This window comes from Apium graveolens, chromosome 4, assembly GCF_009905375.1.
Source record: "Apium graveolens cultivar Ventura chromosome 4, ASM990537v1, whole genome shotgun sequence".
Lineage (NCBI taxonomy): Eukaryota > Viridiplantae > Streptophyta > Magnoliopsida > Apiales > Apiaceae > Apium > Apium graveolens.
The window spans coordinates 306826803-306846617 of record NC_133650.1 but is presented as its reverse complement, the minus strand read 5'-3'; the positions used below and the strand labels follow the sequence as shown (position 1 = coordinate 306846617).

Genomic DNA, 19815 nt, shown 5'->3' with positions numbered 1-19815 from the left:
GGGGAATGTTGAACAAATCGCACGACGACGGTTATCCATGGAAGCGCAGATACGGTTGCAGCAAAAAGGTATAAATCACCGAAATCAGATGATACAGGCAGCTTTGCCAATTTAGGAAGTTTATAAGAAGGTAAAAGCTACAATCTAGCATTCTAGCTTCAAATTTTAGATGGTACAGAAGACAAGACGCACAAGAACCCAGGAATGACAAGGATAGGGACTAACTTGCAGCCGTAGAACAACTCTAAACAACAAAACGGCCACAGTGGGGTATGGAAAAGAATGCACAACCATATGTATGTATTACTCAATAGTCATAATTAGTTTATCTACATGAAGCAACACCTTTTAATTCTTGAAGACAAGTAAAATGCCAATGGATGGAAGATGGGGGATAATACTTGCCTAGTCAGTAAAAATCAACGGACTCCAGCACTCTGCGAGCCTGGATTTGAAGTGCTGTTAGTCTCTGCTCAGGATCAAGAGTTGACCCAAATTGACTAGCTGCCCATATCAATGATGCTGATTTCTCGCCAAGAAGTCTCTTTATGTCTTCATGTATTGATAAATCCCTTCCATTAACATGCCCAATAAGCAGCAGCAAAAACTCTCCGCACTTCAGTCTACAAATAAATTAATAAATATCAATTTTTGGTAGGCATAATGAAATAATAGATTGTGAAAGTAGTGTGCCAGTTCTGACAAGTTATTCTTGCAAGATGAACAAATTGTCCAATAAAATTAATATTTTAGATTTAAACGCCCATCTTTAAGCCATTAATTTTAACTATAATATCAACTCCATACACAACAATAAACACAAACATAACGTCAAAGATTTGAAACATGGATGTGGATTACGATTAAAGTTACAACTGTATAGCCTCATCAATAGCAATCAATCACATAGTATAAGATAACAATGATGGATCTACCTTGGTGCAAGTGGGTAAAGTTTACCCTGTTTAATATTAGACTTCTTGATACCCATTTTTTCACTGCTGTCAGCTAATCTCTCCAATGTTCGATTCCACTCTATGACATGGTAGTCGTAACAACACAACATTTTGGGGGGGGAATGGCCTGATATAAATAAGTGGCAGTTGATCATAAAGTTAATTCGTGGGGGCATCATTTGTTAGTCTTCTTTTTTCTCCACTCTTCGTCTTTCTCAGATTATATATTGTTTCATCTGTTTGATGGAAGTTAATTATTCTCATAGTTCTGTTAGTTTTTTCAAGTGATAATCAAGTAGTTTCATCTCATATGAAATATAAGTTTCAATTATATATTTAAATTTTGTCAATAGAAGTTAATAATTATACATGAGTTAAAATATATTATCTAGTGTAAGGCTGCAATATTAATTCGTAGAAATTAATTGACCCCACTTGATCAATGGTAAGATCAGACACCGTAAGTGAATTATGAAGAAGAATATATGGGGAAAAAACGCTTAGATGAGATATACCTTAAATTCTCGTCTACTTGCTTGTCTCTAATAAGTAATGCAACCTCTTCGATGCCATTGCATTCCTCGAAATCCTATAGAATAGTTAAATATTTGAAGTGCATGAGAAAAAATTATTAGCTTTAAACAGAAGACATGCTTCAAAAAAGGTAAAATTATGGGTGAGAATTAGTCAAATACCTTGAAGCATAAGTACCGGCAGATTCTACTTGTTCTTTTTCTAACAGAAAATATTCTAAACCGGTTATATTCTAACTCGATCTTAAACTATTTAGAATATTGAGCCAATTCCTAATTAGTCGGGTACATTCCGTACTTAACACAGGTATAATACGAACTACCAGACAAAATTTAATGAGAACATTATGTGTGTGCGTGTGTGTAAGGTAATGTATACAGTTTTTATAACAGCATATACTATATTGAACATCAATTATAACATAATTCAGATTTTGAAATTTATCAGCCATTAGCACATCAATATATTACATATTAATAAGTGTATCTAAAATATTTAATACACAACAATTAAACTAGCAAACTCAGACCGATTATGTATTCAAGTACCTTTAAATGATTCGGACCTATTCTAGAAAGTTGAGGTATTTTACAATGTAAGACAAATATAAAAGAAAATCGGTTTGGTCAAATTTGTGTCATTTTTACTTCCAAGTAGAAATGGCATCTTAGCTTTGGTAACATATATATACAAATGAATTTAAATACCTATTTTGAAAGTCATATCGACTCTTGATCGGACAAGAACTACTCCAATTCATTTTCAGCCTGAGTGAAGAGTGAGAAAATCCCACAGTAAACAAGCTAGGCATAGGTTTTAAATTCATCATCCTCGAGTCCTTGTATAGAGGGATGACTTTACTTTTTTTTTGATACTAGGACTAAGAAAAGCATATAGGCAAGAAATTTAATTTTCTAATAATTGTGCCTCGCTTTAAGTCATACATACATCCATAGAGGAAACCACAATGAATTTCACTTCTTCAAAAGAATTTTGGAAGCATGCACAAAGGGAAAAAAAAAGGAACTAAAGGGAGTTTTCCAACAGTAACAACAGAGCACAATGGTGCTGGTAGTTACTGCACTAAAAGTAACAGGGTAGGAAGCAAGGAGCTTTGACCGGCATAAGAGGAATCCATTGGTTTAATGCTAATATCTATATTATCTTACAATGTCCTTTACTATGCAAGCTTATAATAAAGTTTAATCGTTTCCACCAAAAAATATATAATTCTAAAAGTACGCAATAGTTTACTTGAAATATGTGAGCAACGGAATATAAGTTTCACGTTTTTCGAGAAGATCAAAGGGTCGGCAGCTCCATACCATTTGATTAGATGAAGAATCCAACATTATTGATACCAGAGCATCCAAGCATACTCCTCGCTCAAGTGCACCCCTCGTTGATAATATTTTCATCAAAACCTGGATATAACCAAACCATTGTTGCTTAAATGCCGCAGTCAGCCAGAACAGCATATATTAGCTATAAATTTTAAAAGAGAAGTCTTAAATAAACTCTGAAGATTAAAAAAATTATAGCTTTTACCAATCTTGATGATTACGTGTTCAGAAGAAACCCCTTGCATAGCTTCTTCACAATTCATTCAATCAGTAACAGTAAATTAACATGACTTAACTCATTCATTTTTAATCTGTTTTTTTTGTTTTTTTACGCCTATTTTATCATTTTATCCCACGCCTGCAACCCTGTTCCTACACGATATCTAAGAAGTAAATGTAATCGTATGAGATGATGAAGAACCACCTTCAATTATGACATGCTACCTAAATTAAAGCCTACCAGCTTCTGAGATATTCAGTGTATAGTCATTGAAGTCTAGTGAAGGTCAATGGATGAGAAGTATGAGGCTACTACTTAACTGGATACAATTTCTACTGATTTTGCTGTGAAAATTCACATTCCTAATTACCTGAGCTTCTGTCTGGCTGGTTGTAGGGGTATATAAGTGTGAATAGAAAGAGAATTGTGGTAAAAGAAAATAATGGCAAACCTGAAGTAGATAAAAGTAGATGTCAAGCTCTTGCGCTGTCCATCCCCTTAATAGTAAGTTGAGGGCTCAAGCTTTGTTAAAGGCAAGGTTGTTGGGTGTATGTACTACCAAGACTGAGTAAAAAGAATACACATTTTTTGAATGATTTTTGTGAAAATTTGGATGGTTAGAAATTAATGTAGTCAAAACTTATGGCATGGACTGAGTGATATAAAAAATTTAAAGCATAATTGTCAACCAAAAAATATAAGTTGTCTTTGTTTATGCCCCCATTCGGCTATTCCATCCCATTCTATTGCTATCCAACAAAAATAATTGAGTTAAAGTAAATATATTAGAAAGTCAAGATTTATGCCTCCAATGTATAATTTATCTCCAAAATAACTTAATAAAAACAACATGCTTCCAGCAATCTACAGTCATATGTATACTATACTATTCTGTGCATAACATATCATTACGTGTGATATAAATAAAAGAATCTGCTGATGCGGCAAGAATCAGATGAAAAATTACTTGGATTCCTTTGTGTTGATGGGCTAGCACTGAGCTTTCTCTGTGGAGCAAAAAACATCCTTCTAAAACTCTAAGTGCAAGTGCAACTTCAGCATCAGACGAAGGACTAGTTATCTTCAAGGGTTCAACATCAAATATATGATCTAGGTTCGCTACCTTTTGATCATCCCAATCTTTTAACGAATGCTGAAAAAGGACCGGAACCACTAAAACATTGAAACACACAATCATAACCAAGTTCAATTTGTACTTCCACCTCAGAGACAAATCTCTTAAAGTACAGGAACTTTTACAGTTAATTATATTCCTATCTACATATAGTTTGACCACAAAAGAATTACTTTAAGATTACAATATTACATGTAGCTGATTCCCTTGGCTTTTGTTTGGATGGTTGTACAAGGATCACCAGTGCAACAATAAACACTATAATAGTGTAAGTTTTACACTATTTTAGTGTAAAACTAACTCCAATGCAACACTATAATAGAGTAAAATATACATCAAATGAATAATTTGACACCAAATTTGGTGTGTTTCAAAATTCTAATTCCAAGCATACCCCCTCATGTTTGTTAACAAAACAAAATTTCACTCCATTCCCATTTATATCCTATTATATCTCAAATATAATTGCTTTTGACAAAGTTACACGAATATTTCTTCTTCTAGACAAAAGATTCCTTCTAATGGAATATATAGTGTAAATAAGTTGGAGTTGGTTTTGTGAATACACTAACTTTTACACCAAAATGATGTAACTTCTACACTATCTTGGTCAAATGGATTGGAGATGGTCCAAGGCCAAGGGTAATCTGGTGGGAATATAATAACAAATTTAAAGAAAATTATGATCGCTAAAAACATTGAAAGAGAGTCACTAGAAAATTTTAAAGCCGCCATAATCTTAAAAATTGCGTAAGTGATGGAAGTGCAGGTCTCTATGCATTATATACCCATATTTGGGTACGAGTGTGGATCTAAGTGTAGTACTCTTAATTTTTAAGAATTTAGGTTAATGGACATGGATGTGGCGCGGAATCTTATATAATCATATTCACTGTAAACTATTCAAAATACATAAACTATTCAAAATCAAAAGTGTCTGCTACCAATATATTGTATGCACTTATTTGTGTGTCAAATTCAAGCATAATGTCAAAGGATACTAAAACAAGTTTTCCCCCCTTTAATATTCACTAGTTAACATCTGTATGCTAATTACTAAAAGCTTGTCACTATTCCCTATATTTTATTTTGAACTGCATTGGTATAAGGTGAAGCGTCTGATTTCAATGTGAACCATCAGACTTGAATCTCATAATGTGTGACACAGATACAAGGACAAGTGGAAAGTTCGAATAGCCAACAAATTTGGGTGGATATTGTAATGAAAAAACTAATTAGCTACTTCTACATATAGCCATGCAGGTGTAATTCTACACATAGCCATGGAGGTGTACTTGATACTTTTTTTCACTTAATGCCTTGCGGAATAAAACCAAAGGAGATTAGATAAATATTGCTTGCTTGAATCAAAATATGTTTCACTCCTTTCCTCACATTACAGAGTTTTTACAAGCATAAAAGCTGCAATACAGCAATTGTTTTCAATTAACAATTAGTGAAGATCAAATATTGAAAAAAAGATAAAGTCATGGACCCATGGTAGTATCCAACACGGTCTTCCAACCATTTTTTGGAAAAAACAATTGAAGAATGCATCCAACCATCCTAACCACGTACATATGTTTCACTCCTTTCCTCACATTACAGAGTTTTTACAAGCATAAAAGCTGCAATACAGCAATTGTTTTCAATTAACAATTAGTGAAGATCAAATATTGAAAAAAAGATAAAGTCATGGACCCATGGTAGTATCCAACACGGTCTTCCAACCATTTTTTGGAAAAAACAATTGAAGAATGCATCCAACCATCCTAACCACGTACGCGTGTTGTTTGCTACTTTTGGACTTCAGTCCAGTTTCAGTATCCTAACTTATTAATAAATATTCATTGACATTGACACTATTTAACACTCTAACAGAAATAATATTAATTTACTGACATTTTGCATCAAATTTGACAAACATACCTAAATAAAATAATTTTTTACCCTACATTTCAAACGACTAGTCGAGCAAGGACAACTAATCAAACAACTTATTGACATGGCATCCCGACAGTACATTAGCAATCCATTTCGACTTCACAATTTGCTCAACTTTATTAATCCGTTCATTGGCATCTCATTCCACAATTTGTTAGTGTTCTAAACAAATATTAATCAGTCCATTGGCATCTCATTCTAATTAGTTCGTGTTCTAAACATTAATAATACGAACATAGAATCAACCTAAGCTGTATTATCTGTTTTATATTTTCCGCGTTTAATCTAATCAACGTGTAAACACGAAATCTCGATAAAACAATACAATGTACATAAAAGTAAAACAAACTTAAACAAAACAATCAAACTACCTTGCAATTCAGGAACAGACTGAGAATGCGAAAACATCGTAATCGTCGAATCGGAAGAAGCGACAGATCGGAGGAAATTGAGGAGAGTGCGGAGAGCTCTGAGACGGAGAAATGAGAATTCAGCACGTGCGTCTTTAAGGCCTGTTTTGAGAGCGAGTGTTACTTCTCTGTATAATCTATCGGTGTCTAGTGATTTCACTAGTTCTTCGATCGCCGGAGATGTGATTAGTGAGGAGGAGGTGGAGTCGCCGGCGGTGGAAGTGTCGGCGGTGGTGCCGGTGAGGGCGTCGCTCCAGAAGGCCTTTTTTAGGTACATTTTTTGTGTTTGTTTTGCGAGGTTTTTGTGGATGTGAATTTATATGTTTTTTTTAGTTAGCAATTTTTTTTTTAATATTTGGAATTGTTTTTTTAAATGCGGTTAAATCTCAATAAATGAATATATTTTGAACAGGAAAAATTATTTTTTTATAAGATTGTTCAATTATTGAAATTTAAATACTATATTATCTCTATCTAACATGTTTACTCCCTCCGTCCCAACAGCTTCTATACGTTCACTGTTTGCACGCATTTTGAGGCTTTCATAAGGTATGGTTTTATAATGTTTTTTTTATTTTTTTTAAATAAAAATTTAAACATAAAACTTTTATTCAGAAAAAAAATTAAAAATTTTTTTATGGAGTTATACTTTGAAAGAGTATTGAAAAATGTGTCAAAAACTAATGTATAGAATTTAATAAGACAGAGGGAGTATATGTTATGACTAACAAAAATTATTTATTTCACGATCATTTATTTAAATTCTACCGTAAAACGGTTGTAATTTAGTAAAGCAATAGCTATTGTTATATTAATTTTCATAAATTGTTTTTTTGTCTTCAATGCAATAACTTCAGTTACCTAAAAAAATCGGGCAAAAATTGAGAAAAACACATCCCTCTCAGCGGCCTCCCTTCTTTCATCCTCTCTATTAGAGTTTGTCTATTTTCAAGTAAATCGAGGGAAAACCGGTGGAAAGCCCCAACCCCTTTATTTTCTGTTATTCTCGTTTATTTCCTTTCAATAAAATCCAATTTTTTGGGTGTTTGTGTGTCTCTTCTTTTGGAGTGTGTGTTTTGTCTCTTCTTTTAGAGTGTTTGTTATATTTTTATTTAGTCATGGTTGGGTTTATCTGGTGATAGATCTGTTGAGGACGAATTTATTGATATTTTTGGTGATCTGCAAAGCCTGCATCGGATCTGGGACGGTGGTGATTATTGCAAGAGCTCACCTTTCACAACTAAAGATTGTTCATCTTTCATGGGTTTATACTTTCGGCATATCTATAGCTGGTATCCGGCATGTAGATAGATGGGGTGCCTTCGGCATGTCTATAGCTGGTGTCCGGCATGTAGATAGCTGGGGTGCCGCTTCTCCAATCTCATTTTATGAGATTGGTGTTTCTGAACACTGAGCTAACCATAGTTTTTATGTGATATGGTCAATTGGGATGTTACTATTTTCAGAGATGTTGCTGCAATTTGGATCGTTTGGGATGTCTTTGATTTCGTTTTTAATTTCAAGAATTTTTAAATTTTATGTGTTAAATGATCAGGAAACAAATCATCTAATTGTTTAATTGTTTTTAATATGTTATTTGTTTTATCACCTGATTGTATCGACAGGTGGGGGTTTGTCCCGACTGTACTATATTCAATTTAATGAGAACTTTCTGCATTTCTAAAAAAAAAAAAAATCGGGAAAAAAATTACTATCATGTTTTTTGTAAGTAACTATACTTATGTATGACAAATGAAATTATTCTTGCTAACAAATTTCAGATTGAAAGAGAATCGAATTGAACCAAACACTAGAACAACAAGTCGCATAATTTTGAAAAATTATGCCAATATTAGTAATTCATGATATTTGCCATAGTAAATTTAAAAATGTATTATTTCCTAAGGCTGTACCAAAGGCAGAAAGCATAAACATCTGTTTAAGGCCATTTCCAAGGTTTCAAATGATCATTTAGTCAAATTACATATATAGAGAAATAGTTGCAAACATTAGTACAGTATATCCAACAACAAACAAATGATCACTGTGAATCCATAGTTGCAGACACTAGTTTACTTCAGTACTCCTTGACAATCTTGGCTTTCTCAATGATAATTCTCCCTACCTTGTACATTTGAGTCTTCTCATGAACTTTTATATATTTCCATCCCAATTCTTCTCCACAAGTGTTACAGTACACATCAGCAATCGTAAAATTCCCGGTTATAAGTGGTTTGTCGTAGCTTTTTCCCAGCATTACGTTCATCGCTTGACTGAACATGAACGCTTTCCCGGATTTTGCCTGTAACACAAAGTTCACGACATGAAATTATATTACGGCTTTAAAGAAATGATCTGTCAAGGAACCAGTTACTCTCACTTTGAGTTCTGATACCATGTCAGGAACCAGTTATTCTAATATCTCAAGGTGTCAGACTTTTAAGGATCTTATATTATTCTAACATGATCATTTCATTCATTTCAAACTTCATTTTATCTAGGTCTGCTTAAACTTAAAATTTAAAATTCTAAACATATTATGACCGGAATTTAATTGGATCATATATTACAAGGTAGTCGTTCCTGTGATTTTCCGAGATTTTGTCTAACGCAACAAAAGTCAAGAAAAGAAATGAAGTTATGAAAACTTTTGTTTTAAAATCAATGATCACTCCATTTCAAACTTCATTTTATCTCGGTCTACTCGAACACAAATATAAAATTTTAAACCGACGGAAATATAAAGGAGTATATGTATAAGATCACCACAAAGGACTTAGAAAGAAGATCTTCAGCAAGAGCCACAGGAGTTCTGCACTTCCTGCAGCTGTACAAGGGATGACTATATGGCTCCATGATTTGGTCTGCTTAATTAATCTGCAACAAATAACACCACAAGATTAAATCTGTTTATATTGTAGAATCAAATTAACTGTACTAGTATACTACTGATTAAATTTTTAAGGATTGAACAGAAAATGAGTTAGCTTTCTTTAGTTTTCTTAATGAAGGAAAGCAAAGATTTATAGATTTTTGATATAACTGAAGGACGACTTGGGTAGTCCGTTGACCCAGATCACCTCGCTAAAAATAAAGCATCAATTATTGAGGCTTTTTCTTGCTATAAATAGTTTAATATTCGGGCTGATTTAACAAAATTTTATCTAATCATGTTGGATCTTTTCTTAACTTTTCAAATTATGCCGGGTCCGGTAATATTTAAATAAGAGTTTTTCTAGTGTGTGCTCATGATCATATGTTAAATGCTAAAAATCGTAAAATTTGCTCATTTTGATTGTTGGAGATTTTATGTATGCAAATATCCATCGTTATTAAAAAGTATGAGCCAATTAAATTTATATAATTTAGTAATTAGTATATGTCATTGGTCACACCATAAAACTAAAACCAAAATTGTATATTAATGGTGTACTCCCCATATTTTTAGTGAGGGAATATGAGAAGAGAAAAAAAGATAAGAGAAATGATAGAAACAATGAATCTACAGTGTATTTATGAGTTTGTGTAAAAATGAGAGAAAATAGATAAATAAAAATATGTTGTGTAATAGGGGTGTAATCGAACATGAATCAATCGAACACTGCCGGAAAATTAAAATTGGCCTCGAGCTCGAGCTCGACCATGCCTCTAATTTTAATTTCGAAGTTAGGCTTGTAAAAAATTCGGTAGGCTCGAGTTCGGCTCGAAATCTTGAATTAATTTCACTAAATATAAATAAAAAATTGAAATATGATCGATTCGGCTCGGGTTCGATTCGATAATATATAAATAATATATAAAAATAAAAAATATTTATATAAAAATATATTTATAATAAAAATGTTTAAAATAATAGAGGCTCCTACCAGACTCCTAGTAATAAAAATATTTCCTACATGACTCCTAAATATATAATTTAAAATATTAAATAATGTGACTCCCAGTAAGTTAGAATATACATTTTTGTGTCAATCCTAACAATATTCTTTAATTAGACTTATAATTATATATTATTCATATTTTAAATTGAGTAGATAATATTAGTAAAAGAAGTTAATAGTTACGTAGTACTTCAAATTGAAGAGATATAGATGAAATCTCTTACAGTTTCTAAGAGTCACTCAGGAATTTGTTGAGCTTAATTTTTTGAAATTCATTTTATATTTTGACTTAATAACTTGTTTAAAGAGTCTACTGGGAGATGATCTAACCAGTTAACCTTTCCGGCAAAAACATATTATATTTTTGATCGGATAATAATAAAAGTGTATTTCGGGTATATTATGAATCGTATGAGAAATATAAATGATTTAGAAAGGATTTAACCCTCCTAATTTAAGGAATTATATTATTGGCCTCTTATGTGAGCTATACTATGCAATGCGTGATCACGCTCAAATGTTGATTTGATACGATAGTCTACTCATTCATCAAGAAAACTTGGATTAAATTATGATGAGGATATCATATTACATGCCTCTAGTTTAATATAAAATATTTGGCTAAAGGGATTATATTATATTGTACATTATCACGAAAAGTTTAATCGAATCACCGATTTAATTATTATTACTTGGGTACCAATGATGTATTACTAGATGTCGCTCATTGTTTATAATTTTAATATGAGATATTAAAATTATTGTCAACGTAATAATAACCTACAGGATCACACACAAAGAACACTTGAAGGAGAAATAATTTAAATTATGAATTTAAATTAAATAATTAATTTATTTTATTTATGATATTAATTATGTATGACTAAATTAATTAAATAAATAAAATAGAGAAATTACTTAAACTAATTCTGAAACAAGGTATTAATTAATTAAGTATAACTTAATTAAATAATAAATTATGATTTCGGATTAGTATTAATTATAATTAGATTATAATTAGAAAACTCATTCTTCTCTCTATATAAACTCTTTGAGGGCTGATTTATAGATAGAGATACATGGTTTACAAAACCCTAACCGTTCAAGGAGAAAGAGGAAGAGAGGTAGAGATGGAGTTTTCGGGTGCTAGTACACATCAATCCTTCAAGAAAAGCGTTCGTGTGGATACCGTAGAGCGTAGATCGCGAGAGCGGGATACGTGGTGATTCAACAAGATTTGGAACTCCATTAATCCTCCATTAATGAACTCTTAAAGCTTTTTTAAAGTAAAGATTCTTACTATGAATTAAATATCTATTTTTGCATGGATCCTACGTAGTGTTTCAATTTTATGCTGGTTTAATTTAATTTTACATCGTTTCCGTTGCGTTTATGTGCTCGAAACCCTTCAATCAGTTTGATGAAGGCTAAGGATTCAAGTACAAGAATGAGGAAAGCTGTATTAGCTAAAAGGTTGAGAGAAAGGAACATAAGGCATGCTAGGCAAAAGGATGAGAGGGAGGAGAGAGAAAGAAAATATGCCAAGGAGATTGAGATGTTTGAACAAAGATCTAATTAACTCAAGGCAAGGGGGTTAAGTAGGGTTTCAAAAGATGAACACTTTCTGAATATCAAGGTTGGCATATTTTCAAGATTCAAGATTCATCTTCTCAATAATTACTCATTGGAAGAATGACTCAAACTAGTGGAAGCTCTAAGAGGGACTGAAATTATTGAAGAACTTGAAGTGCTAGTCAAAATCAAGGACCTCATTATAAAAGAACCTGGTTATGAGAAATCCACCTAATGTTTGTAATTGTGAACTGATGTAAATGATCAATGTATAAATAGTGTATTTTGTCAATCTGTCAATTTTATTGTATTTGATTTTAGCTTGGGGTTAGTCTTGTTATCAGGCATGAATATGTGATAAGCAATCTTCTCACAAATTGGGGAAGATTGTTGTGCAAGACATGCCTGTACATAACAAGACTGAGTCATATTGACAACCCAAAGATTAAGTTGTATGATAATCAATATTTGTATTTTGTAATTGTATTCCTTGAGCCTGAAAAAATGTTTAGTTGATTAGACTGGGGGATTTTTCTGTGAACAGTTTTCAAGCTAAGGAATAAACTCTGGAACAAGATCAAATCCTGATCATGCCTCAGATAAAAGTGTAGCAGCTTGGAGTTAAATAATTCTATTCTGGTAAAAATGTTATAAGTTAAGACATCGACAAGTCACGGATCAAGGGATATCGTGAAGTCTATCGAGAAGTCTATCGAGAAGTCCAAAATGACTTGTAGAGAAGTCCCAAGAGATATCGACAAGTTATTTTTGCATCTAGATATCTCAGAGATATCGACAAGTCAAAGTGTGTATGTACAGATCTCAGAGATATTGACAAGTCAATTCCTCATGTAGAGATCTCGGAGATATCGACAAGTCAAAATGTGTATGTAGAGATCTCAGAGATATCGACAAGTCAATTCTTCATGTAGAAAACTCGAGATGTCGATAAGTCAAAAGCCCATGTAGAGAACTGGAGATGTCGACAAGTCATTCTGCATATAGAGAACTAGAGACCTCGACAAGTCAAATATACCTGTAGAGAACTTAAAATATCGATAAGTCATTATACTTATCGATATGTCACTTCTCTACAAAACAAAAAGAGATCTCGATATACTATCTCAAGTTCAGAATACAGACAAGTTCAAGATTCAAGATTATCAGTCAACAAACAATCCATTCACTAAACTGAAAAGACTACAAAAGTAGCTTGAAGAATACAAGATCAAGGGCCAATATGTACTAGAAAAAGGATGGTCATAGACCTGTAAGATTCTGCATAGATTTGCTAACACCAGAAAATGTAATAGACAAGGTTGTTTTAGAAATTGGTTTAGTACATTTTAGTGCAAGTTTTATAAACCCATGTTGCTAGTCTATAAAGCATGCACGGGTCCTTAGCTTAGTGGTAACAAATAGATCTAGAAAAATTTTATATTCTCTCAAGATAGTAGTTGAGTTCTTATAAGAACACAGATTCGTAGCAAGACAAACTTAATTAATATAATTAATTGAGTTTTTGATATATTAAGTTTTATGTGTTTACTGTTAAACAATATATCTCTACAATTCTTACCTGCTTTGTTCATCCATAATCCAAACAGTTTTGCTAGCCAAGTAAAATCCAAGAAACACATTCACCCCTCTCTGTGTTACATTTCTTTGTATTCAATAACTAACAAATCATAAAACATAGCAGTGCCTTATTTCCAAGAAAATACCAAATCTCGATTTGTTTAATCCTTGATCAAATTAATGGAAATTACTATCAAAATGTTGCACTTGTTCTGGGCATCAATAATCTATAAAAGTTATAAATTTTGGCAGAGTTCTGTTATGTATACTGATAAAGATAAAAAATACATTCTAAAGACACATTAAATGTCACATTAATTATGCTTGGAATTCCTATCCAAAGTCCAATATAAACCAAGCTGGTATAGGCTCGTAAAAGACTAAATATGGTCCAAGTAGTCAAGCCCCACTAACAGAGGTCGTCAAGGCCCACTAATATGAGTTGTTCATGGACAAGGTCCCATACGGCTAAAAGAGCAGAGACATAACGTCCAACTTGGACACTAACTCCTACAAGGAAGGATCTAGAATCACTTGCCTTACAGGAGTCCTAATTACCATATAAGTTGGAGACTTGTCCACCAATTCTCCCTACACCAGTCTAACCCTAGACTCATCTCTATATAAAGGGCTCTACCCCTCAACCCAGAACTACGTTTTTGGATTGATTCTCTACAACATAGAGATATGTAGGTATCTTGTGAGGACAGCTAGTCCCCACCGCGAGAACAACCATTAAAACTCCAAACTCACAAACCCTAGCATTAAATACTAACGAGCCCTAGTTTTATTCCACAATATTTGGCGTCGTATGTAGGAAGACAACAACAACCATGGTACTCACACGGAACAGAAATAATAATGGAACTGATAATCTTATCCCATCACAGACAATCTCATCAATAATGGAGATACCCCAGCACTCAACCTATGCCTCCACCCAAGGAGGAACCCCTGTAAGGGCATCTGTGGCTTAGCCTCAAGGGATGAATCCCCCAATCTAAGATCCGCCACTAGGGACGAATTCCTCGACTCCTCAAGAGACGAATCCTCAATTTCAATCAGCAAGTACAGGCCCCGATAAACTCTCAACCCATCGGGTATGAGTATACAACGATCATAACCCCTTTGGGGGCCACCAACCCACCTTACGGGATGCCTCTATATCTCGAGGTTGGAGGAAGTGGACACTATAATCGAAGCGAAGGACAAGGTTAGATGCCCCAATACGTCCGTGGCTTGGCTCCTATCCCCGAGAATCGAGAATTCTCTGGACCCTGCTCTGCTAGAGACTCTAACTCATCGGATGATGAAGTCGCTACAAGGAGGAGACGTGTTGGTAAGGATCCAATGCCTAGCGGCTATCAACAGCCCGGGAGCACTCAAGGGACGATTCCCCAAGATGCACAAGAGATGATCAGGGCTCATAAAGCTGAGATCTAAAGGCTGAAGTGTGACCTGGAGGTGCACTTGACACCAAGATCTCCACATGCAGCAAGATAAAGGGATTTTCCTCCTATCATATACCTGGAAGGTCCAACATCAAGAAGGTTTGCAGCCCCAAAGGCTGATCCAAGTGATTCGATGCCCCTAGAAAATCTTGATGATCCGAACCCACCATTCACTAAAGAGATAATGAATGCCCACATCATGAGGAAGTTCAAGATGCCAACCACCAAAGCATATGATGGTACTGACGACCCATCTAACCATGTCAGGACGTTCTCTAACGCCCTGTTGCTATAGCCCGTGAATGACGCAATTAAGTGTCGGGCCTTTCCTCAAATTCTGTCGGGTATGGCTCAAAGGTGGTACAATCATTTACCCCCCAACTCGATTGGATCTTTCAAATATTTGAGCCAAGCTTTCATCAAGCAGTTCATTATAGACTACCTGAACCGATTCACGAAGGAGGCCCTGAAGGTCTTAGATCTTGACGACAAGATACCTATGATAGCCCTACAGCAAGGGACTAGAGATGAGTTTTTCAAGATGTCCCTGACCAAATGCCCTCTTAAAATCATGTTGCAGCTCCAGGATAGGGCCGGAAAGTATATCAAGGTGGAGGAGACTATGAAGAAGACGGTGGTGAATAATGAGCCTATAGGCAACAAGAAGCGGAAAACGAATCAAGAGTATGATGCCAAGGACAAGTATTCTCAAACTGGAAAAAGCTCCGACTCCTCTTTTATGAAGAATCAACCACTAAGGTTCAATGAATATGAAAGGTTGAATGCTCCAAAGAGCTAAATCCTTATGGAAATTGAGAAATACAAAGAGTTCATATGGCCGAAGCCCGTAAGAGAAGACCCCGAAAAAAGAGAAAAGGGCCGATATTGTAAGTTCCATAAAGATGTTGGTCATGATACTGATGATTGTAGGAAACTTAAAGATGAGATTGAGTATTTGATCCGAAGAGGAAAGTTTGGACGTTTCACCAAGGGTGAAGAGGCTGGAGTCCAAAAAAAAGATAATAATCGAAGAGATGATGATCGAATGGGGTAACGACAGGGATCGTAACCCACAGCCCCGAGGGCCAGTAATCAACCTGATCTCAGGAGGCCCTACAACAGCTGGGACTACAAGGAACTCTCAAAAAGCTTATGCGAGAGAATTAATGACTAATGAGCATAGTCGGAGAGCCGTCTAAGTTTTCAAAGTCAGAGATGACTCTTGAGTTTGGTGACCCTGATCTTGAAAGTTTGAAATTTCCTCAGGATGACCATATAGTTATTACCCCAATAATTGGAAATTATTCCGTTTTGAAGGTCCTAGTGGATAACGAAGCTTCTGTGGATATTTTATTCCATGACACGTTCTTAAGGATGGGGTACAATGACTCCCATTTAACTCCGTCCAATGCACCCATCTATGGGTTTAACCAAGTGGAATGCCAAGTCGAAGGAGCGATACAACTTCTCGTGACTATTGGGGAAGAGCTCAGAGAGGCCACACAGATGTTAAACTTTTAGGTTGTTAAGACAATCTCTACTTACAATGCTATCATGGAAAAAACAGGGATCCATGCATTTAAGGAAGTACCCTCAACCTACCACATAGTACTGAAGTTACCGACTAGGAATAGTGTCGGTGAGGTAAAAGAGATCTGAAAATGGCCCGCAGTTGCTATATTGCGGCACTTAGGCCCAATGAAACTGGGGGAAGGTTCTCCCATAAAAGACATGGATGTCCATGAGAATGAAAAACTTCAAGGGAAGCCAACAGAGGATTTAGTCTCTATTTCTTAGACTCCTTAGACCCGGAGAAGGTCATATATATTGTAGCCTCTTTGGGCAAGCCCCTAAAGGGCCAATTGACAAATTTCTTACAAAAGAACAGTGATGTGTTTGCGTGGATGATGACTGATATGCCTGGGATTGACACCAACCTTATAACTCATAAGTTGAACGTCGATTCAACTCGGAAGGATGTGAAGTAAAAAAAGAGAACCTATGCCTCTGACAGGCTGGAATCCATTAAACAGGAGGTCGAGAAGCTCCTAGAAGCTGGATTCATAGAGGAAATGCAATTCCCTTAGTGGTTGGCCAACCCCGTAATGGTTAAGAAGACCAATGAAAAGTGGAAAATGTGTATCAACTTCACTGACTTGAATAATATTTGTCCTAAGTACTACTACCCCTACCAAGGATTGATATCCTGATCGATGCTGCCGCTGGACACGAGATGTTGAGTTTCACGGATGGTTTTTGCGGTTATAATCAGATCAAGATGCACAAATATGACACCCCCAAGGTATCTTTTAAAATTAACTTTGGTGTCTTTTGTTATCTTGTTATGACTTTTGGAGTTAAGAATGCAGGAGCTACCTACCAAAGGTTGGTAAATAAGATATTTTTCCATCTGATTAGAATGACCATGGAGGTCTATATTGATGACATATAAATCAAAAGCCTATCCAAGGCCGATCATATTAATTACCTCAGAGAGGCATTCGAAGAGCTAAGGCACCACAAGATGATGTTAAACCCCACCAAGTATGCTTTTGGTGTTGAATCTGGAAATTTTTTTGGTTATATGGTCTCGAAGAGGGGAATCGAGGCCAACCCCGATAAAATCAAATATATCCTAAACATGGAGCCACCACACTCCATAAAGGAAGTTCAGAAGCTGACTGGGAGAACCACAGCTCTATGAAAGTTCATCTTAAAATTTGGAGACAAATGCCTGCCCTTTTTCAAAACCCTGAAGAAGGTGAAGAATTTTGAGTGGACAGCTGAGAGCCAAAAGGCCTTCGAATAGCTGAAAAAGTACAGAAACTCCAAAAGCCTGTCTATAATGTGAGCAAGGTACTCCACGGAGCGGAGTTGAACTATTCCACCACAAATAAATTTGTGCTTGCCCTAATCACAGCCTCGAGGAAGTTGAGACCATACTTTTAGGCCCACAAGATTGAAGTCCTGAAAGACCAACTGTTAGGGAACATTCTTCATAGCCCAAAGGCAAGTAGAAGGCTCATCAAGTGGGCGATTGAGTTGGGAGAATTTGACATCAAGTACAAGCCTCGAACAACCATCAAGGCTCAGACCTTATTAGACTTCGTGGTCGAATGCACCATTAGCGACCAAGAAGTCGGGGGCAAAAGATAGTAACCCTGGAAGGGGAAGAGAAAGAGAAAGATGAAGGTGCGAATCTGAAAGAGTATTGGGTTTTCCATTTTGACAGAGCGTCCGAAACATAGTCTAGTGGTGCAGGCCTAATCTTGCAAAGCCCCGAAGAATTCATGATTGGGTATGCTTTAAAGTTGAACTTCACAACTACGAACAATGAAGCAGATTACGAAGCTTTGATAGCCGGCTTAGGCTTGGCCAGAGCCGTGAGGGCCAAAAATCTTAAAATCTGTGGAGATTTGAGACTTGTGGTTGCTCAAGTCAGTGAAGAGTTTGAGGCCAATGATGATATAATGGCCTAGTACATGAGAATTATGAAGGGAATACTGAATCAGTTTGATAAATAGTACGCTGAACATGTTCTGAGAGAGAAGAACACTACGGCCGATACCCTATCTAAGTTTGCCTCGTCTGAAATTGAGAACTACCCGAGAAGTATCTACTTCCAGGTCCTGAAGACCCCTACTATACATGTCATAAATTTGATGGCACCAATTGGTATTGCAAGTTGTTGGATAGATCCAATCAAAACTCACCTTAAGACTGCATGGCTCCCTGATGATTCCTAGGAGGCACGCAAGTTATCAGTGAGAACATTGAGATATTCTTTGATTGAAGGCCTTCTGTACAAAAGGTCCTTTGTTATTCCGTACTTGAAGTGCTTGAGACCTCTTGAAGCAGAGGAGGCGCTTAACAAAGCCCACGAGGGGATTTATGGACAACACTTGAGGGCATGGCCCTCTCTCACATGATAACTTGAATGGGGTTCTACTGGCCAACGATGTTAGCTGATGCAAAGGCTTATATAAAAAAATGTGACAGATGCCAAAGGCATACTCCGATAGTACGATAGCCCCCAAAGAGGCTTACATCCATCAATATACCCATTCCTTTTGTAATATGAGGAATGGATATACTTGGTCCATTTCCTGTGGCATCGGTACATGTGAAGTTCATTGTGGTAGCTATAAACTACTTCATAAAGTGGATTGGGGCTAAGGCACTAGCGAAGATAACCACCAAGAAAATTATCCAGTTCTTCTGGGAAAATGTGATATACCGGTTTGGTATCCCACGCATCCCGGTCACGGATAATGGGCGACAATTTGATAATATAGAGTTCAAAGAGTACTGTAACAATAATAGCATAGAGCTTCGCTTTACCTCGGTTGCCCATCTACAGGCAAATAGGCAGGCAGAAGTTGTTAACCGAATTATCCTTGATAGACTAAAAAAGGGTCGAACACTCGAGGAACACTTGAGCGGATGAATTACTGCCTATACTTTGGGCATATCGAACCACCTGCAAAGTGACAACTAAAGCTACCTCGTTCATGCTGGCTTACGGAGCCGAAGCTGTGGTACCCCTAAAAATCACCCATGGATCACCTAAGGTCGAAGCTTATGAACCAGAAATTAATGAAGAAGGCATGAGGTTAGATCTCGATCTCATTGACAAGGTCAGATGAGGCCAATGCCCAAAATGCAGAGTATCAACGAAGAGCCTTCCTCTATTATAATTGAAGAATTAAGGAAAGGTTCTTTTAGTAAGGAGACTCAGTCTTAAGGAAGCTTGAGGCATCATGAGTCGGGGAAAGAGGAAAATTGGCCCCT

The 19815-nt window shown here is 35.7% G+C and overlaps 3 protein-coding genes across 3 annotated transcripts; 1 reads left to right on the top strand and 2 right to left on the bottom strand.

Annotated features, from left to right (window-relative positions):
• Window positions 1-55: 55 nt before the first annotated feature.
• On the bottom strand, window positions 56-6841 carry LOC141721552 (uncharacterized). Its single transcript, XM_074524503.1, has 5 exons — window positions 6504-6841; window positions 4021-4226; window positions 2816-2914; window positions 1472-1545; window positions 56-623 (listed from the first exon to the last, which is right to left on the bottom strand). The coding sequence occupies exons 1-5, from the start codon at window positions 6817-6819 to the stop codon at window positions 410-412; spliced, it is 909 nt and encodes a 302-aa protein (XP_074380604.1). The 5' UTR covers window positions 6820-6841; the 3' UTR covers window positions 56-409.
• A 1635-nt stretch (window positions 6842-8476) lies between these two features.
• Window positions 8477-9546, bottom strand: LOC141721551 (protein yippee-like At4g27740). Its single transcript, XM_074524502.1, has 2 exons — window positions 9309-9546; window positions 8477-8844 (listed from the first exon to the last, which is right to left on the bottom strand). Exons 1-2 carry the CDS (start codon window positions 9396-9398, stop codon window positions 8620-8622), a joined length of 315 nt encoding a protein of 104 aa, XP_074380603.1. The 5' UTR covers window positions 9399-9546; the 3' UTR covers window positions 8477-8619.
• A 9562-nt stretch (window positions 9547-19108) lies between these two features.
• LOC141720041 (uncharacterized) lies at window positions 19109-19471 on the top strand. The gene has a single exon (XM_074522397.1). It carries the CDS (start codon window positions 19109-19111, stop codon window positions 19469-19471), a length of 363 nt encoding a protein of 120 aa, XP_074378498.1.
• The last annotated feature ends 344 nt before the right edge of the window (window positions 19472-19815 follow it).

Bases quoted from the DNA above. Each gene is read 5' to 3' on its own strand.
- LOC141721552 (XM_074524503.1), bottom strand. From the start codon at position 6,819: ATGTACCTAAAAAAGGCCTTCTGGAGCGACGCCCTCACCGGCACCACC. The intron at 2,915-4,020 runs GTAATTTTTCAT...GGTTATATCCAG, and splicing joins ATCAACACAAAGGAATCCAA to GTTTTGATGAAAATATTATC. The intron at 1,546-2,815 runs GTATGGAGCTGC...ACTATTCTATAG, and splicing joins ATTCTTCATCTAATCAAATG to GATTTCGAGGAATGCAATGG.
- LOC141721551 (XM_074524502.1), bottom strand. From the start codon at position 9,398: ATGGAGCCATATAGTCATCCCTTGTACAGCTGCAGGAAGTGCAGAACT. The intron at 8,845-9,308 runs GTGATCTTATAC...TTTGTGTTACAG, and splicing joins TTCTTTCTAAGTCCTTTGTG to GCAAAATCCGGGAAAGCGTT.
- LOC141720041 (XM_074522397.1), top strand. From the start codon at position 19,109: ATGGATATACTTGGTCCATTTCCTGTGGCATCGGTACATGTGAAGTTC.